The sequence below is a fragment of the Furipterus horrens genome, unplaced genomic scaffold, assembly GCF_987537825.1.
Source record: "Furipterus horrens unplaced genomic scaffold, mFurHor1.1.pri manual_scaffold_1, whole genome shotgun sequence".
In the NCBI taxonomy this organism is placed as follows: Eukaryota; Metazoa; Chordata; class Mammalia; order Chiroptera; family Furipteridae; genus Furipterus; species Furipterus horrens.
In genome coordinates this window covers 13018133-13043485 of record NW_028327171.1, presented here as the reverse complement: position 1 = coordinate 13043485, position 25353 = coordinate 13018133, and the positions used below count along the sequence as shown (strand labels likewise).

General features: G+C 39.1%; 1 protein-coding gene across 1 annotated transcript in view; it reads right to left on the bottom strand.

Annotated features, from left to right (window-relative positions):
* Positions 1-15292: 15292 nt before the first annotated feature.
* CYYR1 (cysteine and tyrosine rich 1) overlaps positions 15293-25353 on the bottom strand; it is a 90655-nt gene continuing 80594 nt past the window's right edge. Inside the window, exon 4 of the mRNA XM_090269364.1 lies at positions 15293-17779. Coding sequence (XP_090125490.1) covers positions 17646-17779 — 134 coding nt within the window. The 3' untranslated portion in view covers positions 15293-17645. The remainder of the gene's footprint in view (positions 17780-25353) is intronic.

The following is a 25353-nucleotide window of genomic DNA, read 5'->3' as shown; positions in this document are numbered from 1 at the left end:
CATCAATTTATCTTACGAGAATAGTCTGAACTCTGTGGTGAAGCTGACTTTGGTTTAAGTTTCTCCCTTAGAAATTCTGATGAAGAGCAGTGATGGTATTTAAGGTATTGCAGTATTTTTCATCATATTCAGGACAAAGTATAACCTTAGCCTACTTTATAATGCTTCTTCTGATAGAGTTATTTTTGAATCTTTTTTTCTCCACTTGCTTTTTAGAGGTCAGAGCCCAAGTGAAACACACAGTTTGCTTTTGGGTTTGATGTGAGATGGTTTCCAGAAGAGCTCTCATTTATAAGATAATGACTCCAGCTCGGCATAGAACCCTCTGCTCTGGTAGAGTAAGACTCAGCCTAGGGCTGGATCTGGGTAGAATGACAGCTCATGACACACTGGATTTTAATTTTTTTGTTCTAGGCAGCTCCTGTGGGAGACTCCATCCCTTGTGACTTCGTCTCACTTTATCCCCCTACCCCAAATCTCCTACAAAGGAGCACAAACAATGTTGCCAGTTTATTTTCAAAACCAGCTTTATTATTGGACTCCCTATAACCTTTAATTTGGTGGGGTAAGTGGGTAAGGAACCACAATATATCAAACGCACGGTATTCTAGCACCGTATGGAACTGATTTCATTCTCACAAAACAACAAGAGATAGTATATTAGCCAGTGTTCTCTAGAAAACAGAACCATAGGGAGTGTGTGTGTGTGTACATACACACCAAAATGCAAAATGTGCCTATCTTTTGACTTCATGATTTCATCCTGAGAAACTGATCTAAAAGAAACAATAAGACAAATGTGCAATGATGTGTGCATGAGAATCACAACTGCAATGTTGAGTGTGTGTGTGTGTGTGTGTGTGTGTGTAGAGAGAGAGAGAGACTGATTTTATTTTAAAGAATTGGTTCATACAATTGTGGAGGCTGGCATGCCCAAAATCTGTAACGCAGATCAGTAGGCTGAAAACTCAGGCACAGTTTCTATGTTGTAGTCTTGGGGCAGAATTGCTTCTTTCCTGGGAAGCTTTTGCCCTTAAGTCCACCTATATCATTGTGGGTAATCTACTTAAGTCAACTGACTACAGCTGTTAATAATGTCCATAAATATCTTCACAGCAATATCTAGACTAGTGTTTGACCGAACAATTAGGCATCATAGCCCAGCCAAGTTGACACACAGAATCAACCATCATGAATGGTTCTGGGAACTTAGACAAAGCAATAGCCCGTGCTAAGTGGCATACAATTGACCAATGAGGAAGCCGAGGCTCAGAGAAACTATGTAACTTCAACAAGATCCTGCGGTTTGTAAGCAGTGGTACCACAATTTAAACACTGCTCCGACTCCAGAGCACACAGTTTGTTTGTGCACAGTGAGTTCACTGCAGACACCCCCCCCACACACACCTTTTTAACCTTTTTATCACGATCCCTAACAAATCCATGTTACAGAAGAAGAAGAGTAACCCAGATTATCTTCCATAATCACTGACATCTAATGGAGGAGAATGCCCAATATGGTGAGGATAAATTGAGTCAGAAAGGAAGGCAGCTATCACAACAACAAGTCAAAACCTCATGCTTTTGTTCAGGCCATATTTTTAAAAACATTACACCACTTTTAGACACATAAAAAATGTTCAGGAATCTGTAGGTAAACCTGAGTCCGCTGCGCACAGAACTTAAGAGGAAAGTTACTTTCGACCATATTAAATAGTTGGAATATTCAAAAAAATGTATTTGTGAGTAGAAGTTTATATCTTTTTGGAGCACTTTAAAGCACTTTAGACTCCTTTCTCACTCCATTCCTTTTTTTCAGGGAAATTGGAATGTTTTATTTCTCATCAGATACATCCTAGAAAATTAATTGGTTTGGTAATTTCAATATTGGGTTCAGTGAATTTTCTTTCTGTATGTATTGAAAAGCTTGCGTGTTCCTTCACGACACTCAGGAATATAAAATGGGAAATTTAAAAAAGTCAGAAATCAAATGGCATTACTTTATTAGAATACAATCATTCAACCCCTAAATCATCATATTTTGGCTCTGAGTTAGGATGCCACATTGTTATTTCAGGAAAAAAAAAAAAGTTTGAATGCAGAGATAGCAGTTTTCTTGAAAATGCCCACATTTATCTTCTTTCCTTTGACTCATCTTATAAGAACAGCATTGAGAGAAAGCTGGAAAATGCCATGAACTATTGATTCATGGAAAATGCTAAGCTTATGATGAAAAACTCTTGCTATTTTCAAAGTTGAGGTCCTCCTTTGAATGTTTTATGTAGGAAAGGGATTAAAATGTAATTGCCATAGGAGACATTTGATTGGTTTGTAGACTTTACTTAGTAATTAACTAATTTGGGGATGAGCAATATTTATATTCATATATGCCTGATGGGTTCTCCAGATTTTGACATTATCTCCACATTCACCTGCTATTATGTGAATGATATTAAATGAGCATCAGACACACACATGCCAAATTACTCATCACTGGAAACTATAGATACTATAGAAAATTCATAGCAAAAAAGTAAAAATTTCTACGTTTAGAAGTGAACACACTCCTTAAATTAATTTTAAAGGGGGAAGAATAGTAAAATGACATTTCCCATTTTTACTTTATACCTTCCTGACGGTGTGCACAAAAAATAGCAAATATATCTCACAAATGGCAATACCTTTAGGAAGTGAAAGGACGTAGGTTACATATCAGTGCTGGCAGAAATAACACATTCCATTAGAACATTCATAGGAACTAAGGACTTGCCAGTCCTCATAACTGTAAATTGACTGACACAACCTATCTTGTTCCTACCTACTGTACATAAAATGAATAAAATCGGCTGTATATTCTTGTGTGGTATCACAGAGAACATAAACATTTAGAAGTGGGACTTCCGGCCAAGATGGAGGCTTAGACGGACACGCTAGGTCTCCCTCTACAACTATAGAGGAATACAACTACTTCAAAACAAAGGATAACTAGAAATTCCAGAAAATAAAACTACACGGAAGCCCAACACATGAAGTTATAAACCAGCGGTGCCATTTGGGCAGGTAAGAGTTAAAGAGGGCAGCGCTGTTTGCGGTTGCACCTGGAGCGCGGGCGGCGAGGAATCCCGGCGGCCAGGACCCTGCCGGCGCGCGACTCAGGCGCTGGGGAGAGCGGCCGCCGCATCGCCTTGAACAGTGAGGCCCAGGGGGGCGGGAGGACGGATCCCGGTCTCCTAGCGGAATAACTGTGTGAATCCATCTTGGACCCCCGCCCCCACAGAAAGCACCACAGGGCTGCGAAATAGGTCGCGGACAGGCAGGCGCCGGCCGGTCGCTGATTTGTGATGCGTACACAGGCACTGCCCCCGACAGCCAGCCCAGGAAAACAAAACGCATCTGTCAAAATGTGGCAGACAAATATAGAGATCCCGGTGGCACAACTCACCAGACAGCAGATAGAGAACCTGACAGATGAACAGATAAGAAACCTGTCAGAGGCTCAGTTCTGGGCCATTGTTATCAGGTGGCTTACAGAATTCACAAAAGAGCAGGAAAAAGATATGAAAGAAGCGAAAAACTTTCATAACGAAAGGAACAAAACCACATACGAGACAGATGGTGAGGAATCCAGAGTTCATTTCAACAAACTGGAATATGGAGAAGGAACAAGCAGTCAACCAATGCAGCGAGAGGAAATGGGAAGCAACAATGAAAGGATCAGAAACCTCTGGGACAGCTATAAAAGGCCCAACATAAGAATCATTGGTTTGCCAGAGAATGAGGAAGATGAACTAGAACTTGAAAAATCGAGTGAAAATATAATAAAGGAGAACTTCCCAGACTTGGGGAAGGGAATAGACTTGCAGGTCCAGGAAGCAAGGAGAGTTCCCAAGAGACTGGACCCAGGGAGAACCACTCCAAGACACATTATAATCAAAATGTCAAAAATTAAAGATAAAGAGAGAATCTTAAAAGCAGCAAGAGAGAAGAAAAGAATTATGTACAAAGGGGTCCCAATTAGACTATCAGCTGACTTCTCAAGGGAAACCCTACAGGCAAGAAGGGACTGGCAAGAAATATTCAAAGTAATGAAAATCCAAAACCTACAACCACGAATACTCTATCCAGCGAAATTGTCATTCAGAATAGAAGGACAGAGAAAGTGTTTCCAGGACAAAATAAAACTGAAAGAGTTCATTAGATCCAAACCACTGTTATATGAGAGGTTAAAGGGACTGGTTTAAAAAACAGAAGCTAGGGAGATGAAACAAAGGCAAACGAAACAGGCAACGACAGTGGAAAAGGAACTGTGGGTAAGGGAAGCATAGTGGGGGGAGGTCAACAGGGAGGGGGAGTGGGGAGAGGGAGGGAGATGATATAGGAATTGGGGATCATGGTAGGAGGGAATGGAATAGACGGAGAGAGGTTGGGAGGAACTGTATGCACAACTAATGGACATAATCTAAAAGGGGGGGACAACTGGAGGGAGGGGGGCCACCGGGTGGAGGGGAGCAGAGGGAAGGGAAATTGGCACAAATGTAATATTTTAATCAATAAAACACATTAAATCTGAAAAAAAAAAAAAAAAAAAAACATTTAGAAGTATTGACAGAGTCACACCTAGAATCTGATTCTCCAGTCTAGGAAACAATAAATTGAATGGTAGAACGTTTCAGAGAGAAGACCTAGGGTTTTTTAAAAAACAAAAATGAATTTCTGAGACCATATCTTGCGCTAGGAAGTTTTACTTCTGGGAGTGTTTCTGGGGGGCAGGCTAAGAAGGGCTGGATAGAGCCTGATCAGTATTTTCCAGGCATTAGGGGGCACTTTGAAGTAAAAGAAAATCTTTAGGGAACCATAACTGCCCACTTTGAAGTATTCCTAATTTTATTCCAGTATTATCTCTCTGCAGGTCAGTTTCAACTGCTACCCAATAGCCCAGCCATGCCCCCAGCCCCCTCAAGATCTACAGCAGTGACCCAATTTCCAAAATTTTCTTTTTCTTCTATAGTCTATGAATATCCATTAAAGATGTGTTTCATGAAGCTCTGTGCTGGTAAGCTAATACATGCTGCCCTGGGGACAGATAACCATGGCCTAATTGAAATGGTCTCAGGCCACATATTTGCATATTCACCTTAACCTTTATGTCTCTGTTTCCCAGCTCTTGCTCACACTCCACCACTAAGCACACTTATAAGCATAACAGTGCAGTTACATAGATGAAAGCACTTTGAAATCTGAAGAACAATGTCCAAGTGTTAAATATTACAGCAAAAGGATATATGATACACGAATTTGCCATATGAATTAAACATTTACATTATAGTAAATATATAAACAAATATAAATAAATATATATATATATATACATGTATATGACTCAAAGTCTTCCAGCGACTTCCCATTTCACTCAGAATAAAATGCAAAAAAAGTCTTACCACGACTTACATGCTTGACCCAATTTATTCTGCTACTCATGTGACACAATCTCCCTTTTGCTCACTCTGTTCCAGCCACCATGGCCTCCTTGCTCTCCCTCAGAGGTCAAGTGCTTTCCCATTTCAGGCTCTGAGTTTATGCTTGTCTGTATTCCTGCTGCATTCTTGCCCTAGATATTTGCAGGTCTCACTCCCTCACCTCCTTTAACTTTTCTGCTCTGACAGCTTTGAATCAAAAGTCTCCTGATCTTCTTATTAAAATCACAGGCTTTTACCCCTCAACTCTCTCATTCTCTCTCCTATTATCATGCTTATTTTTTTTCAGACCCTTTTCACAATTGATACACAACTCATTTATGTATTTTCATGTGAAGTTCCAGGGTGTTCCCTGGTAGATCCCCAGCACCTTGAATCAGGACTGCCACACAGGTGTGCAATCAATGTCTGTTGAATAAATGAAGGACTATTAGTGAAGGTAGATCTAGGTAGCACTGCTCATCTCCTCCTTGTTTACTGAACTGATGATCTTTGTCTTTATAGAGATCTTTGAAAAAATAAACTTTATTTTTAGAGCAGTTTCAGGTTTACAGCAAAATTGAGTAGAGAGGAAGGTATAGAGATTTCCCATAGACCATTTGTCCTCATAAATACACAACCTCTCCCACTATCAACATCCTGCACAATAGTGGTGCATTTTTTGCAATTGATGAGCCTGCATTGACACATCATTATCACTTAGAGTCCATAGTTTACAGTAGGGTTCCTTCTTGGTTTTGTACACATTCTATGGATTTGGACAAATGTATAAGGATACAAACCCACCATTATAATATCACACAGAATAATTTCACTGCCCTAAACATCCTCTGTGCTCCACCTATTCATTCCTCCATCTCTCCTAATCCCTGGAAACCACTGATCCTTTTCTTATCTCCATAGTTTTGCCCTTTTCAGAATGTTATATATTTGGAATCATACAGTATGTAGTCATTTCAGTTTGGTTTCTATAAAGGGCTTTTTAAAAACTGTAAAGTAGTTGAGATCTGCTAAAACCAACCAACCAACTGAAAAGCAAGCCAACCATAGATGTATCACCAGTAGGCTTCATAATAAATAAAACCAAATAAAAACAATCAGTGGTGGTAACATTAGAACAATGAAAAAGAAAATCTCTTAGGTTTACAAGACAATTGTTCTTAAGTAAGAATTTTAGGTGCTATAAGCCTGACTTGAGCAAAAGCACACACACAAGTGTTTTTTTTTTTTTTTTTTTTTTTTTTTTTTTTGTGGGCCTGGCAGCCTTATGTATAGATTAAAAACCCACCAACTTCATCTATGATAACTGGTCTGAGCCACAGGCATGCATGCTGCTTCCTCTGCCTACACTTGGCTGAGTCACTTCCACTCCCAGGATGTCAGCATTTCCACATTTGAGACAATGGGTTCAAGCTAATGACATCTAAGACAGCACCTTGGATTGATGTGTCTTCACTGCCCTTCCACTGAATATGATAAATTAATTTTAGTAACTGCTTTTCTTTCATTACAGTATGTAGAGACTACTGTAATCCCTATGAGTCAAGGGACCATGACCACTTCCTTCATTGCTATCCACCCAGCGTTTAGTGCTTGACACAAAAGAAGTCATAGATAAAAATCTGTTGATTGAATAAATGCCTCAATGCGTGAATGAATAAGTGAATTGAAGTGATTCTAAGAGGGTGCCCACAAATCTTCTGTGCTTACTTTTTGGTAACTTGCCAGGAAGAGGTTTCCATCTTTTTCTTGTAAAATTCATCAACCTTATTTTTTAAATTAGGCCTGGAGACATCATCATATCAATGGACTCATTCAAATAATTTTCTTTTTCTTAATATAAGTAGAAATGTAGCCCCTACTATTTTAATTTTAATGCTATCTCATAGTTATAGGGGCTGACTTACTTAAATACATTCTCAAGACAGGTAAAAAAAAATTTTTATTTCCAAAGATATATTCTTGAAACCTGGTGACACAAAAACAGCGCTGCCTGATTGGATTTTCTCCTAACAAATGGAGACCATAAAAAGGACTTATGTCCAATATCAATTATTCATACCCCAACAATGCATGCGTCCATGAGTGGGCCTCTTCACCAACAGTAAAACACAACCTCACTCTAAATAAAATGCAGGTTGCTGTCAGGCAAAAATATATTCCCATATTTGCATTTATTCCCAGAAGACAGGCATACAGGGTCATTACTTGGGTGACACATAGCTGTTAAAGCAAAACTGCAGTGATAGAGATCAAAGCACCACCTGAGATATTCTTGCTATTTAACCATCATTGATGGAAGTTTGAAGAAGAGACGGGAGGTAGAACATTTATTAATACTCCCTTGTTCCTTCGACCAGCTCAGTAAGCTGAGCAATTCATTCTTAATGGCAGGTGTTAGGGTCATTAACTATCTAAAAAATTTCAGAATCAACGATGCTTCAGGTAATTACAAATTTTTATCCTTTGGGTTAGATTGGAGGTACCGCGGGACGGGAAATCTAAGGAAAATTTTTGGCTCCTGTGGCAGTTGGGGCAGGATAATTCTCTGTTTTTGTGATTGTCTTGGGTGGTGGAGAAACCACTCCTCATTGTGAATCATGCCTATTAAAAAAAGCAATATAGAAATTAAATAGAAGGAAAAGGAGATCGATTTTTGAGATGGTTACTTCACATTTAAGAACTTTGGGTTTAAATCTAAGTTTTCCCTTATTAAAGCACGTGAGCGACTACATTCTATACCTTGGTTTTTAGTTCTGGAAAACACACTCAATAGTGAACTCAACATATACTTTTACGGAGTGCCTATACTGTCCCAGGTATTCTACTGGAGACCGGGCGTAGAGTTATGCATTAAACAGATGTGACCCTGGTCTCAGGGAGCTTGCAGGCCAGCGGATAAAGGGGACAGAACAGAAGCAAGTGAACAAATAATATTTAATTGCATCTTGGAGTAAGTGCTAGGAAGACAACATGGGAAATATTGATGCAGAGTGATGGTCATGGGTAATTGGAGACTTACTCAAATCAAGCTGTCAGAGAAGCCTTACCTTATGATTTGGTGTTTCAACTGAGACCTGAACAATTAGAAAGACAGGGATCAGCATGTCCAAAGGTCCTCAGTTTGGAAAGAGCGCGACAGTAACAACCTGAACCAACAATTGTGTAGAGAAGTGGCATAATGGAGTGGATAAGAGCACAGACATCAGGGTCTTGCTGGTTCTCACCAAGTGACTTTGAGCAAATCTATTCTTTCTTCTGTGTCTGTTTTCTCACTTAAAAAATAATGGTGTTACAGAAGAATATTCCTATGGTGCCTTATTGTTCTTACTCTACATGAATCTATCAGCTTATTAATTTCTGATAGTTGCTATGCAGTAATTTATTAGGCCCTCATAGGATCACAGAGCTAAAACATGATCTTAGAGATCATTTAGTTTAGTAGCTTCATTTTGTTTTTAAGAAAATAGTGGCTGTGGGGAATTCTTCACTGTCCCAAAGCTGGTTGGCATGAGAGCTGAGACTAGGATTTAGGTTTCTTACTTTATCAAATAAATATGTAATGAAACCCAGAGAAGTTGAGAAAAGACTCCACTCTATTTTAATATATTAAATGACTCCCATGTAAGTTTTTTCTTTTAAGAATCAGTGTTTCAGTCAGGGCAAGAAAAAATGGCACATTCAAACTAAGTAATTTGAAGAGAATTTAATGAGCTGCATGGGTGGAGTTGAGGGAAACTATAAGGGGTATTGCATACCCCCAGGCTAGTGTCAATTAGGGAAGCTTTACTAGCCTTTGGCTTGAATGGGCCAGAGGAGAGAGTTAACAGAAATAGCTGTTGAAAGAAGGCATCCCATGGGAATTGAGACTTTTGTTTGAGAGATGCAGCCCCCTAAATTTCCCAAGTGTATATCTGATCCTTAGTCTTCATTTTTCTTCTGATCTCCTGGGTGGGCACCCTATTGGCCAAATGCCACCAGATGGTCAATAAGAGAGGGAGCTCATCCATGCACTTTATGCAGTGTGGCTCCTAGGGCAGAGATAGAGGGGTGGAGATTGGGTATGAAAGGCAAGGGAGAAGGTATGCAAAACGGAAAGGTTTAATACCCTTTGTTTATTCCACACTTTTGTGTCTTGTGTTACCATATATATGCTCAAATATTACTATATGATGGAGAGACATTTGGCCCCTATTTTGGTTTCTACCGACATGTTCTTAAGAACTTGTCTACGGATAGTCAAAATGACAATCGATTCACATGAAAACTTGAAATAGCATCCATCTAAGTAGTTTGATAAAATTATTTTCTTAGTTCATTTGAATTTGGCTAAACAATAGCTTAGCACTACTTTACAGCTACTTATTCCTTCTTGTGAGAAACGGGTTAGTCACTGAAATCATTGTACTTCGTGTGTGGTGCAGAAAGTAGTCTCCCAGGGTGAGCTTGCACTGTTCGCTCCCAGTATATCCGAAAGACTGCATGGGGGTGCAGGTCCATCCACCAAGAATTTACTTGCATGAGATAATGAAGTCTCGTGGGCAAGGTTCATCTATGGTAGGAAAGAGCCGGAATTAGGTTCCCATAAAATGCTCCAATCTTCCGAAGAGAGTTAATTTTTTATAACAAGAGTACAATTTGTCTTCAAGCCCTTTCCCCATAGACCCATGTCTAAGTTTGAAGAGCAGGTGAGAATATTATGTCAAAACTGAAAGCACTATTTTCAGAAAATAGCCCCTGACATATCAGGAAGATGAAGTATTGCTGCTAAAAGCCTAATGTCTTCAGTTAAAGAAAAAGAGGTATTTTCCCATTTAGCTCAGAGGGCAACACTGTCTTGGTTTGTTGAGGAATGGAGAGAACACAGGAAGTGCTGGCATACAGGAGACCCTACCTTTTCAGTGGCCCAGGCCTCTGGGTGTGTGTGTCCTAATTCTAATGGCACCTGCAGTCAAGAGCTTTCAACTACAGCCGGAGGCAGACACAGCATCCTAGTTATTCTCCATGATGGCTCTGCCACTGCAGTAGTGACAGTGCAACATGACTGCTCCTTCAGTGATAGGGATACTGCTGACTGGGCACAGCGAACCAATTCAGACATCCTGATGGTGGTTCTCAGCAGCAGGGCCGTGGCAAATGACCTTCATGCAATCTAGTGGATGGCAGATGTCTAGTCAATAACAGCGGTAAAGGGGAGCTTGAGAAAAATACTTAGAAGATGTAACTTGGTAACCGAGAGGTCTTAAGAAACACCTTCTGGGGACTCCCAGATATATAAGTTGTACATTGCAGGAGTCTACAGTAGCAAATAAGACCCAGGATAGAGAAATATTATTATCTATTAGATTGCTGTGGCTGGAGAAACACAGACTTCATACATATTTAAACTTTGACATTCATGCATCTATGACTTTGTGCTGGGCAAAAACTATTTTATTCCTCAATTACTATAGAATTCTATTGTTTATACTGAATTATCTAGTAGAATATATCCTTTTACATTGACATTATTGCTTTTCATAACTTGGATAAATGCACTGCTCTCTATACATGTTAAATAATAATAGCACAAAAGCTGGTAGCCATTTTATTACCTATTTCCAGCAGAGTTAGTCTTTTTTGTTTCATTTCAGAACGTTCACTGTTTTCTCCACATACCCTGAAGAAATTGCAGTGTGAAACTATGGCATCTTATTTAAATGTCTTTAGTGAATTCTTCGGACAGTGCTTCTGGAGTCTGAATTAATTAGAATCCACTCTATGAAAATGTGATTTAGGAGGCAATTCTCTGGTTGAGAAATTGTTTGGTATCCTTTCTTTATTTTATTTTATTTTTATTTTTTATTATTATTTTTAATTTTATTTTTTGGTTATTCAATTACAGTTGTCCCATTTTTCCCCCATTGCTCCCCCCTCCCAGCCCACCCCCCCTCCCGCAATCATATCCCTCCCCGTTGTCCATGTCCATGAGTCTTTCATACAGGCTCTTTAATTAAACCCTTCCCTTACTTATCCCCCTTCTCTTCCTCCCCCCTCCCTGTTTGGTATCCTTCCTATGAAAAAAAATAAGCTGACTTTTTAATCTAAAGAATTATGAAAGGGTCTCTCGCACACTGGCCCGTTGTCTTGTTCTCAGTATGTGAGTCAGGCAGGATGAACATGTTCACTTACCTGAGTGCACATATGTGAATGTTATAATGACACAATCCAACCGTACACGGATTGACACATATCATCGGTTTAAAACCAAGAAACTCTCACCCTTTTGCCCCATTCTCTAACCCGTATCTTGGATTATGGACTGCACTTAGAATATGCTGCTCACTGTAAACTGTCTTTCTCTAATTCTTAAACTCATTTTAACACTCTTTAACATCAAGTATTATTTGCTGGCTTAATATGTTCGGTCATTTACTTCATATTCCACTTATCATTTAGCTGCCCCCAGGGATCACAAATGTCCAAGAGGTAGTGCTTGTTCTCAAAGAACTTGTGGTCTCATGGGGAGACAGACATTTACCCATCTGAGGCAAGGGGGGTAAGAGGGGTGAAAAATAGGTGCAAAAAGGGACAGAGGTGGGGCCAGTTAATTCTGACTGGAAACATTATCAGACCTCTCCTCAGATATAAGCCCGTCAGCTACAGAAGAAGTGAGTGACCTATCTCTAGGCAAACAGATGAGGGAGTTTGTCTTGTGTGTTCAGGTGGTGGTGAAACACCCAGGGGTGGGCCTCCAGGTGCAATTTCACAAGCAAAGCAGAAGGGATCAAAATTCCAAGTGGCTTCTAAATTGTTCCCCCACCGAGAGGAAGTTAATATACAAGATGTCTGGTAATGAAGACACTAACTTACAATAAGATACAAACATGAGAAAATGAGATCACTTGGTTCTCTTCGGATTTTCGTCAGAAAAAAAAGTTAAATTTTCCATCTTTCAGGCCTTGGAAAAAATATGAGGGCTCATATTCGCTTATTGCCCATGGCCAAATGCAATTCAGAAAATGATTCCCCTGCCTCCCCTCACACTACGCGGTGGCAGGAGGCACACACTCAGGCTGCCTGTGACTGGGTTAGAAGAGGGGAACAGAGCAGAAACAGGAGTCAAGGAGTCTGACTCTGAACAAGTTTTAAAAAACCAATTATGCTTAATGTATCCAGAGAAGGCAAACATTCCAGCACGTTTCTGCAGTTACAAACATTTGCCTTGGATTCGTTTTCCATTTCTTGTGAAGGTATTCAGGGTTAGGTGAGGTAGCACCGTGATCCGCTGAACACTCCTCTGGAAACTTGTTTTGGAATTCTTTTCTTGAAGACTAAACACCTTGGGAGGAACGGGGACCACGTTAAGACTTGTTTAGAAGGTGTGTGGTACACTTCGCTCCTTGCCAAAAATGCAATGTGCTCTCGCGCAGCTCGTAAATGAAGTTCAAGAGAAACACAAATGTTCTGCGGGACCTTCGATATTCCTTAGGAATGAAGCACTTACCCTGTTAGCATGGCCTGGGAGTACTGCTGGTGCCATTCCACCCATCAGCACACTAAAAGCAATTTGATGACCGCCAAGCCTGGCCCTTGGATTCTCTCAGCCTTTGAGTTGTACAATCCGGTTAGGAGGGAGGCTGCCTGAACTCCAAATGATGGACTTCAGGAGAATGAGATGAAATATCCCTGTGGCAGCTGGCCAGCTGCTACTGCTTTCACCTTCTGGTGCCTGTGTGCTGGTGTAAGCCCCTCCTCTTTTGTGAAAATTGGACCTACTGACCTGACTCTAAGGTATAGAACATAGCGCACGTGCCTCCCCTCCTGCTAACGCAATGTTTTGCTGGTATCCTCTCCACGCTATGCTCTGTGTGCTTGCTTGCTCTGGGGAAGCAAGCAGACGCATTTGGAGTTGCCCCACGCAGAGGCCCATATGGTAAGAAATTGAGGGTGGTCTCTGGCCGACAGCCAGGGAATATATGAGGCCTGCAGTCTCAAAGTCTGCAGAGAACAGAATCCCGTCAGTGACCATGTATGTGAGTGAGCTTGGAGGCAGATCCTTCCTCTGTTGCACACTGAGATGACTGTCGTAGCCTATGAATGTCTCTGAGCCAGAAGACCCGGCTAAGCCACATCTAGATGCTGATTTCTATAAAAAATGAGATAATAAACATCATTGTCTCTAGCCACTAAGTTTTCAAGTAATTTGTTACGCAGCAATGGATAACTACTGCACCTGCTTAAAGAAGTGATAGGGCTTGGAAATGGGAGCACAAAGTATGGGAAGAAAATAGTATTGAGATTTGTGTCTGTCTGAGTCACCAACCCAGACAGAATTTTTATGACAAACGTTCTACATACACTGTTTATAATCATTGCAACAACCTGGCAAGGGTGATGTTGTTGTTCGCATATTTTGGATAGACTGAGGTCACAGAGACGCAGTTCCTTCACTCAGAACTCTTAGCTACAAGGTGACAGAGATGAGAGAGAAACCTTAGTCTCTCTTATTGGGAGGCCTCACTTCTTTCCTCTGCATTAACAAGTCGCAAGAGGCCAGGGCAGGGTTGGGACTAGGGTGGCAGTGAGAATCACCTGTAAGGTCTTTGCAGTGCTAGTTCTGTCACTTCTCTTTCCCGGATGCCCCAGCACAGTCTGCCCTGACCTGTACCACGCAGTGGGCTTGGACCAGAAGAGCAGTAAATGTACACAGTTCACCCATACTGCTTGAAGCTTAGTCCTGTAATTCAAAAAGTAAAATTGCACATTTCAGCCAGGTTCTGATTAAGATTCTGGTAGTCCTTAGCAGCCTCTCTGGTGATTAGTAAGATGATCATGTGACTCTGATATTCTGGCGTTAGGTTGTTTTGATTAAGTTAAAAGTGAAATAGCACCCAGAGTGCCCCCATTTGATGGGATCATTACAGTATGTATGACCTCAGCTACAGCCCCGATTTGGCAAAATGGGTTTGGCTAACCAAGTTGGGAATAGAGTGGATGAGTGGCTAGTGCTGCGTTCGTTCGGTGGTGGCAAGAGTATTATGAAGCAATAGAAGAGTACACCACTGCATCACCCCTTGGGCGGATGTGGGTGGCCCCAGAAGTTTCTGTCATGCCTTCCAGAACCGAGCAGGGCAGCTGCAGGATTGGTTAGACTCTACTAATGGGCTGTGGTTCTGTCTCGCCAGCTCCCACGCCATGTCTGGGGTGTCTCATCTAGATTCAGCCCTTAAGCTCTTGTAATAATTGCCCTACCCCTGGCCCAGAGGGGGCTTCCCGTTGCTCGTGGGTTCTCATGCAGATCACAGCCTTAATTCCAGAGCCATGGCCTCTTGACACGTATTTGTGACAGACATCACTGTTAACTGCCAAGGTCCACTCCTGGACAAGATGACTGGAAACGCTTATTCTTCAACTCCTTCCTGCTACCTTATTGAGTTTCACACAGCGCTGCCCATAAGGTAGACGTTGGCCCTATGAAGCTGTGTAACATTCAGAATGTGGCTAGTGGGACTGAGACGCTGAATTTATCATTTAGTTTAATTTTAATTCATTTAAATTTAAATAACCATATGTAGCTGGTGGCTAATGTGTTGGATAGCACAGCTCCAGAGGCTTTTGTCCTTATGTTTTTCTTTTGGGAACTTATTTTTTGGCTAATATTTATAGAACGTTGTCTATGTGCCAGGACTGTGCCATACTTTGCATTTTGCATGTATCCATCCAATTTTCGCAAAACCCGATGAAGCCCATTATATGATTTACATTCTTCAGAGCGGAAAGTTGAATTATAGAGAGATGAAGTGGCCTGTCTTACATCATACAAGCAGGAGACAGGATTCAAAATAAAGTTTATTTGGCTCCAGTCCTGCTTTGCTGTGCAGAAGAGCAAGGCTGAATCAGCAGGAGTGGTGGGAGTGAAACAAAATGGACACAAGTCAATTAAAATATAACCCTTGTGAAAGCGGGTTGTTTCATTTTATTGCTTATTGTAAACACTTTAGCCTCAGCAAATACATCAGTTTTTAAATAACCATAGTTCAAAGCTTTCACATCATATACTATTTCCTCCCAAGATAGATCATCTATGAAAATAATCGGTGAACTCCCAAAGTCTATACTGATCATGTGCCCATTTACGCTATTGTGACATTAAATACAAATAATAAAAATAGTCACCTATTGTAGGTCTATGGGTTCGTGATATATCTTACCAGACGTCTTAAAACAACTCAAAGAAGAGAGATGGTGTGGACTGAAATGGCTCCTATGTGGGTAATGTTCGCAGAACATAGGAGGTATGTAACAAATGTTTATTGATGCTGAAGATGACGAAAATTCAATTTCCACCGGTCTTTTCCTCTCTGTTTTTCTTAAGATACATATGGTGCAAATTTTGAAAGTCACAGAGACCCTGGCACTTTAAGCTGCACAGCTGCAGTGTGATAGGGTCTGATCACGCTTGCAGGAGAAAGATAAATAAAGCATATGTACTGTGAAAATTGCGCTAAAATCTTAGTCACTAGAATAGGTTGGAACTCTTGAATGCACTATGTCTTCATAAGAAAACTATCAGTATCTAAAAACCAAGCAAGTCACTCAAAACAAATCTAGCTTTTAGGTCTCACTGGCAGTTAAACTGAATTTCAGTCAGATCAATGTATTTGTAAGTAAAACAGGCCACTTGTATTAGCTACTAAATTTCCTGTCTATAACAATGGAACTATAGTTTATACCTTGGGACATTTCTTTTGTTTTCTTCAGCAAAATTCGTAGCATTGTTTTGGGATTTCACTGAATTATGATGATGATGTTGGAGTGAACATTTTAGATTTAACTGCAAAGTGATACACAAATTTACTCATCTATTCCCAATATTTTCTCAGTGTAAATTTTAAATACATGAAAGGTCGAACATAAATGTTAAGGTCACTTGCAGTAAAATATGGCACATTAGACTTATTTATTAACAAATTTACACATAAAGACAGGCACTTCATAACATTTGAATTTGGGCAAAAGGCAACAATTTGTTATTAATATCTTAACCTTTCCATTAACTGTGTAACTTTTTTAGGGGATCAGAGTATCAAAATATCACATAAGGGAAACAAATTTTTCTAAGCTACCTATGAATGGAATTCCACAGAAACAAATCCAATCTTCACTTTTTTCCTCTTCTTTTTGTAAACTGTATATCTTTATGGTCAAGCTCTGAGATTTTACTTCCTGTAGATAAAATGGAATTATTTGGCTGCTAATATTTTAATCTGAAGTAAAGAATTTCTTGATTGTGAAACATGATACTTTTTTCCCCTGCTATTGGAATAACCTTTGTCATAATACACCAATTAAAGTCAGATGACTTTTATGTGGTAGAAACTATCATTGAAGAGTTCTTGGCTTTGAGAAACTTTGACTTCCTTTGATCCTGTTATAACTTTCAAATTGAATAGGTGAGATTGAGCTATTCCAGTAGTTTTCAGCTTTGGAGGCATACAAATTTACCCCACACCTCCATAAAACACGAGCAGAACTTTTGAGGTCCACTGGGCCCTTTGACCATTTGATTTAGCTATTCCTTCTAGAGCACATCTCTAACAGTCAGCCAGGTTCTGTTTGAAGTCTTGCTAACAGGGAGCTTCTCAAAAGCTCCAACTGCCCTTTCTCATACTGAAACCAAAGTTCTTGTAACTTCCATCCAGTGCTTCCAACAGTATAAGGCACAGAGTAGATTCTCATACACTTGATCAGCACTTACTGATGAGAGAAAGAATGAACAATTCTAGTTCTGACTCTTAAAGCTACATGGAATATAGAATACAGTGGTTTCTTTGTGTAGTGTAGGCTATTTTCCTATATTACATAAATCTTCTCTTTTCCAGGATCAGTACTGCAATATCACTTTCAGATATTTTATCTGTCTCGTTACTCTCCTCCAAATGTGCTTACGTTGATCAGTAGATCTCTTTAAATGTGATTCCATCGAACCAAACATAATACTCCAGGTGGGGTCAGCTCAGAGAAGGGTTAAAAATTCTGTCTCTCTTAGCCTGGACATTCCACCCAACACATTGTTTGACACAAAAGACTATTGCTTACAGCATTCCTTTCCTGTCTGTTTCTGAGTATAGAGGCGTTTTATTCTGGGCAAGATCTGTGGCAGGCACGTATTCTGTTCTGGGAGAAGGATTATTTCCTTGAGTGTCCAGGATAAGGAGGGGGTGGAGATCGCTGTGCTGAAGCCTGTGGGGTCGGGGAGTACGGAGGAGGCCGTTCTGCACGGTATTCCATCTCATGGTCATAACTATAGGGGGGCGGCGTCACTGAAAAAGAAAAGGAAAAGGGCGTCAGGTGGCAGCGTTTGAGTGCCCTCCATGTTTATGCTACTGCACAGGGTGCTTTGGAAGGGGACATAATTTTTGCCTGCAAAACTCTGAGTTTTATCAGGCTGAGGGCACACATATATAACAGGGTGAGTGCTTATAAAAGTGGTCACATTGGCCAAATTATTTAGGGGTGGTGCCTTAGAGTTAAATTCTTTTGAAATAGGTGTTGAAGGGCAGAGAGAGAAGAGCCTGGGGGGTAATTCAAGTTTGAGCACAAGAACAGACAGAGGAAAACATTTTTGTTCAGAGAAAAAAGTACATGGAGGGGAGAAATGGGAAAGACATTGAGGGATCTGATTGCATTATCATCATGGTGGGCTTTGAAAATCACATAAGGGGCGTGTGATGTACGATTATCAGAAAATGTTTTGAATATGCTAGTGAGTATGCTTTGGGGTGATTGAGGTGGACCAAAGAGAAGGTGGGACGATACAGGAGTTATGGGAGCGATTGTAAGGGACTCATAGCAGTGGGCTGGGCAGGAATCCGAAGCGCCCGTGGGCAGCGAGTGCTTAGGTCATGGCTGGGTAGGTGGAGAAAGGTGTGGAGAGAGAAGGAAGGTGTTGAAGTGTTGCCCAGTACTGGGCTCCCATAGCGTGAAAGGTCATGAAATCATTACAAGAATAAGAATAAGACAAAGAAAAATAAAACAAGCAGGTTTGCAAATAAGGATGATAAATTTATTTTTGTAAATCTTATTTGAAAAAAAATTTTAAATTAATTTTTATTGTACTAGATGCAGTGCCTTTTTCAATGACACTTAATACACTTTATTAGGACTATGTATGGATGTCTTTTATGCAGTGATCTCAATCCCACCTCTAGGGTTGAAAGAGAGGCATCCCTGAGTCCACCATGTCTTTAAGAACCCATCCATTCTGCAACATCCGAGCAAAGCCTCAGCAAGCCCTCTGATGACTTGCCAGCACTTGAATCATCATGAAGATCATGATTCTACATGGAATTAACGTGTTTAATGGCTTACTGTGAATGGAGCCTAAATCACAAGACTGGGGTCATAACAATGCAAAAAAACAAAAACAGGAACAACACAAAAAACCCAAAGGTTAGCTCTTAATATGAGAATGGGAGGAAAGAACAAGCAACATTTCAACATACTTATTTCTAAGATGTCTTCTAAAACGTGCTTTTACCACTAAGATTATGAGTGTTCTGATTGATGTGCATGCGCAAACACTGGGTTTCGTCCTATTTGCAAACACAAACTATGTTTCTTCTGGATCCCTTTAAGTTGGCAAACTTTACCGGGAGTTTACTGATCTGCCTAGACTCAGGGATGTCAGGAAGCAGAATTGAGTCACTCAAGAAAAGAGGGCAGGATGTCTGGTAAGCAAAGGCTTTGCAGGTCTGAGGAGGCTGAGGGCGCCTGACAGAGGACAGAGCTCTGTAGAGAAAGCAGCAATGATGTATATAAACAGCTTCTCCATGGCTGCTTTGGACCTTTGGAGGTTTGGACTATCTCAAGCTTTGTTTTCTGCAACAAAATGTAATAACTCCTGTGGAGTCCAGACACACATTTATCCTTGGCATTACACCCGCTCCTTTGCTTCTGTATGTCTAGGAGGACTGAGACAAACAGATTTGTAATAAACGTCCTCCAAGCCAAGAGATGCAGCCTCCATGTAAGATAGGAAGTTCCAGCTGGATACCCACTGGACTGTTTCTTTTAAGCATGTGGTTTTAAGTTGTTTTTACATTGAAGCTTTTCCCTGCCTCCCACATGAGGAGCACACAGGGCATGATTCTGCAGACTGACTTGACTGCATCACTGTCTGTCATGAAGCCGCAGTGCGTGCCTGTGCCTTGGTAACAAAGTGTTTATGTCTTGCCATCTGCGTAAAAATTGCTGGAGGACAGTTCAGTGGGATTCCCATGGTTTGTACAGCTGCATGTCAAACATGAAAATCAAATGTACAAAACAGTGTTCTTTCTGTCATACAGCCTTTGAATTTCGATAAAGCGATAATATAATGCCGAAGAGTGATATTTTGAGGACTATCCATCATAAAATAAATATAGTACATCTTTCATGGTAGCAGCTATTGGAAGACATTTTGAAGTAATACTTGTACAACTGTGGACTGTGCTATCTTTCTTTCTTGCAGATAATGCCGTTTCACTAGGAAGTAAATTTTTCATGGTCTCAATTTTTAGCATTCTGGATTAACTCTAAGAAGATTTGTTCTTCCTTAAAGGTTAAGTCATCTTTATAAGACATATGGATACAGATGGCGGTATAGCGTCTTAGAAATTCTTTCATAACCAATATTACAATTTTCTCACTCAGGTAGAACAAACATGTCATTTACCTTTATTGTCATTATAGTTGTCTACAATATTAGAAAGTTTAAGGATGTTATGAAATTCATAGAAGAAATGTAATGTTTTTCACCCACTCAGGCCAACAGTTCTAAAGCAAATGTCAAGGGAAGCTGCATGGTGTTAAAAAAACTATACAACATTATTTTAGAAAAACCAGAGACAGAAAAGTCATCTATAATGTTGTCACCACAATTTAACAAATTTTATCTTTATATATTCTCTTTTAGTCATTTGTGTTTTTTATATCCTTGTAGTCATATAAAAAGGTATGTGCTTTTAACTTTGTATTATAACATAGTCTTTTTCATTGTGCTATATATTCTTCATAAACATTATCGTTAATAGCTACATATTATTCAAATGACCATTCACTTGTTTTGAGATTAACAATTTTTTATTATTATAAATAATGAAGTGACAAATATCTTCCTACACACAGACTTCCTTTGAATTAGTTCTTTAGAATAAAATTTAGGTAGTCAACTAACTGGCCATCATTTACTATTTTTGTCTTCTTTGTTTTTATTTTTTATCTTATAAAAGCTCCTGCCTTCTGCCCATTTTGTAGTTCATCACATGAAGACTGTCTACTTCACGGTGTTGGTTTGTATCACCTAAATTGTATTCTTTAATTATTTTTTAAAAACAGGTAACCCTGCCTCTCAGTCCCTTATACTTTTTTGCATTCAAAACCATTTTCTCACATTGGTGTAACCAATAATGTTACTGTTTTGGAAATCTGACTACCACTCTTCATCTTTCTTCTTAAGTATATTTTATTGATTATGCTATTACAGTTGTCTCAATTTCTTTTCTCTTTGATCCTCTCTGCCCATTTACCCTGCTTACCCTCCAGCAATCCCATCCCCCTTAGTTCCTGTCTATGGGTCATAAATATAAGTTCTTTGGCTTCATCCTTTCCTATACTATTCTTAACATCCCCCTGCCTATTTTGAGCCTACTAATTTTGTTTCTTAATTCCTGCACCATTTCCTTCTTTCACCCTCCCAGCTAATACCCCTCTAAATGATCCCCATGCCTATGATTCTGATCCTCTTCTGGTTGTTTGCTTAGTTTGTTCTTGTTTTTATTTTTTACATTCTGTTGTTGATAGTTGTAAGTCTGACGTCTTTTTACTCTTCATAGTTTTGATCTTCTTTTTCTTAAATAAGTCCCTTTAACATTTCATGTAATAATGGCTTGGTGATAATGAATTCCTTTAGCTTTACCTTGTCTGTGAAGAACTTTATCTGCCTTTCCATTCTAAATGTTAGCTTTACTGGATAGAGTAATTTTGGTTGTAGGTCCTTGCTTTTCATCACTTTGAATACTTCTTGCCAGTCCCTTCTTGCCTGCAAAGTTTCTTTTGAGAAATCAGCTGATTGTCTTATAGGCACCCCTTTGCAAGTAACTGTCTTCTTTTCTCTTGCTGCTTTTAAGAGCCTCTCTTTATCTTTAACATTTAGCATTTTAATTATGATGTGTCTTGGTGTGGTCCTCCTTGGGTCTAGCTTGTTTGAGACTCCCTGTGCTTCCTGGGCTTCTATGTCTATTTCCTTCACTAAATTAGGGAAGTTTTTCTTCATTATTTTTTCACCTAAGTTTTCAATTTTTTGTTCTTTCTCTTCTCCTTCTGGCACCCTTATGTCTTGGATGTTGGCATGCTTAAAGTTGTTTCAGAGGTTCCTAAGCCTCTACTCATTTTTTTTTTTCAATTCTTGTTTCTTCCTTCTGTACTGGTTCACTGTTTATTTCTTCCTTATATTCCAAGTTATAGATTTGAAGCCTAGTTTCCTTCCCTTCACTACTGGTTTCATGAGAATTTTCCTTCATTTCACTTAGCATAGCCTTCATTTCTTCCCTGTTGTACTTAATCTTGTCTGCCAAGCCTGTGAGCATCATTATCACCAGTGTTTTGAACTCTGCTTATGTCAGGTTGCTATCTCCTTGTCTGTTAGGTTGGCTATCTCTTTGTCGCTTAGTTCTCCCACTGGAACCTTGATCCTCTCCTTCCTTTGGGCCATACTTCTCTGTCTCCTCAACTTCAAAGCCTCCTGTCTTTGCCCCTCTGTCTTGAGTAGGGCTGTTGCACCTATCTGGATGGGTATTTCTCCTTTATTTCTTTGTTGGTCTCCCCTTTAGTTTGATCTTCTGGAACTTCTGATTTTTTTAATAGTTTTTGATGTAGATGTATTCCTTCTTAGTTGTGAAGGGAGATGAAGCATGTCTACTTATGCCTCCATCTTGTCTGGAAGTCTACCTTTCTATAATACATATTCTAAAACATCTTGAAGTTCACTTGGATTTTCAATTTATTGATGACATTTAAAAAATAATAATAATAACTGATGTAACCTTTTTTTTTTGTCATCACATCCTTATTCAGCTTAGATTTATAATCCAGCACAGAAGTTATTTCTGTGCATTTGTCAACTTTCTTATCTCTTTCTTTCCCCATTGCCTGATGAAACTCCAATCCTAATTAAATACAAGATTTTAACTACCCTAGCTCTGTATCCAGGAGCTTAATGTAAGAAGTTAAAAATACACAGTTGTGCTGATTGATTTCAGTTTAAGTAAATGACCATATTCTTAAGTGTGGAGTCCATCAGCAGTGCTTGGAAATTAAGCATTCTTTAGGCATTCCAGCTCTCCACCATTCTCCGAGAATTACTGTTTCATATTTTCTTCTTTCTGCTTAACTACAAACACTTCCTTAAATATCTCTTTTAGCATAAGACTTCCTTCTTATTTCACTAAGAAAATAGGTACAATCAGAAGATATCCTACCACCAAATCCCCTTTTCATGGGTATATGAAAGTATTCCCATGTTCAGTAAGTATCCCAAATCCCAATAAGGTTGCCTTCATTTGTTAATTCAATAATGCAAATGAAGGGTTGATTGCTTTTCTTTTTTTCTTTTTTTTAGAGCACAAAAGCTTATTTAATATCAAATGACTAGACCTTTGAAAAGAATAAACAATATTAATAGTCAAGGTTAAAATATAGTGTCAATTTCATTGTGCATAGCATTAAAAAATATATAAAAAGAACATATCATTCCTGTCCAAAAAACCCATTTATTTAATAAAGTAAAAAAGGCAACAAATGAGTGCAGTTTCAACATGGACCTTTGTTGTTTCTCTGTCCTTTTGTTATAGAAGACTGCCAAAACTTGTGTCAGAATATAGGCTCAGACAACTTAGTAAAGATAGAGACATAGCCAATATGAATCAGAGAAAAAGCTCACCATGAAGCCTTAAAAAGATATAATCACACAACAGTGAGGTGGAACTGTAATGAAAAAGAAAAGTATAAATAAAAAAGGATTGACTGACCAATACTTTCTAGGATGTGGAGAAACGGAATCTCTCACACATGGCTGGAAGAATGCAAAAAGGTACAATTGATTTTGAACACAAATTGCTAATCTCTGTAAGTTCAACATTCACCTACCCAATGAAATATTTCCAAGAGATTTTAAATACTGCCAGCCAGTTAGATGACAGAATGCTCCTCAACTTGGGTTTGTCAGATAACTTTTCATGCTAAGGTTCAGGCTGTGAACTTCCAGCCAGAATACCACACATACGAAGCCTCAGAGTTACACCCAAAGATGTAAGATGTTCATTTGCCTTGTGATATTAATTTTTATTTCCTGGCTGAGATGTTGTCTGCTTTCTGCACTTTTATAATTAATGAGAATCTTGGAATAGATGCTTTAAGAGTATGCACATATCCTGCTCCTCAGCAATCTTTCCCCCCAGACTTACCATCAATGGATGATTCTTGTCCTCAACCTTTATTAGATGGTTTAAAAATGATGTATTTTCCAACTCCACAAGTCCTTTCTACATGTATCCTTTGGCATTTTTCTGTTAGCAAGAACCTCCCCCTCCCCTTTTCCATTGTTTTTGTCTATCTATCTATCTATCATCTAACTATCATCAATCAATCATCAGGGGACTCAATAATGCACTTCAAATCTTGATTTTCGTGATAGCATTAAAATCCCTTGTTTTCTTTTTATTGACATTTGGTTTTTATATCTTTGCAAAGCCTTTTGTTATGGTCTTTATGTATTATTTTCTTTCAGGTGCATATAGTCCAAACCTACTTTTAAAAAGGGGGTTAACATGATTACTTGTTTTACATGGAATTTCTGAAAAGTAGTGGAAATGCAAAATTTGACAAACACAGATGGTTTTAAAAATAATTGTAATTAAACAGGACACAATTTATTCTACCCAACATGGCAGGAATAAGAAACTATTTTAGAAGGTCACTGTCCAATAAAAGGTCAGGGGTGGCATATTACTTTTTCTTGGTAATCTCACCCCCGGGCAGAGTAATTATGTTCTCTGCAGGGTTCCCCAATGAGCACTTGCACCAAGGGATAATATAACAATGGCTAAATTGTTTTCTACCCATGTATGTGGCCTCCAGGCTATAGGACCATAAAATAACTTGGGTTGTTATCTCTATTATCACAGGGTTAATTAATTAATATGGGTAAAACAATTTATATTTCAACACATAAAAGATGTTGAAAAGCATTTAATTCTACTCTGAATTGTTTCCTCATCCTTTAAGTAAAAGCTTAATTAGTGTCTTTGAGAAGGAAATGAGAAGTAATCAAGAACATTATGTTTTGAAGACCTTGTCTTTTTGCAGTAAAAATGCTTCTATCATAAAGTTTATTATGTTTTTTGCATTATTCAGTTCCCAGAACCATGCATTTACTAAGAATGAGACATGCTTCTGTGATCTGCCAGTATTAGTGGAGCCACTAATAAAGTTTTAAAAACATGTTTTCATGCATGAAATAGAAACTTCAAACCCAGGACTTGACATGAAAATATTTTATATCTTCTAATCTAATTCTATAAATGATATTTTAAAATGTTTTAAAAATTAATTTTAACTAAACTTCTCTTGGTCAAGCAAAAGTGTATAAGAAATGTTACCTATAGAGCACTTCTCTTTGCCTTCTCTCCAGTTAATGTCTATCTGACTTCTCTGTTCTTCTCTTGGGTTATGGCTTGACCAGGTAAAAATGAGGAGATGTGAAGAATAAAAAACAATTCCCCTAATTTTCCCTTGTACTCTAGTCCTAATATCATTACACTAACCCCAACAATATTCTCAGTAAGTTGGGAAGATTCAA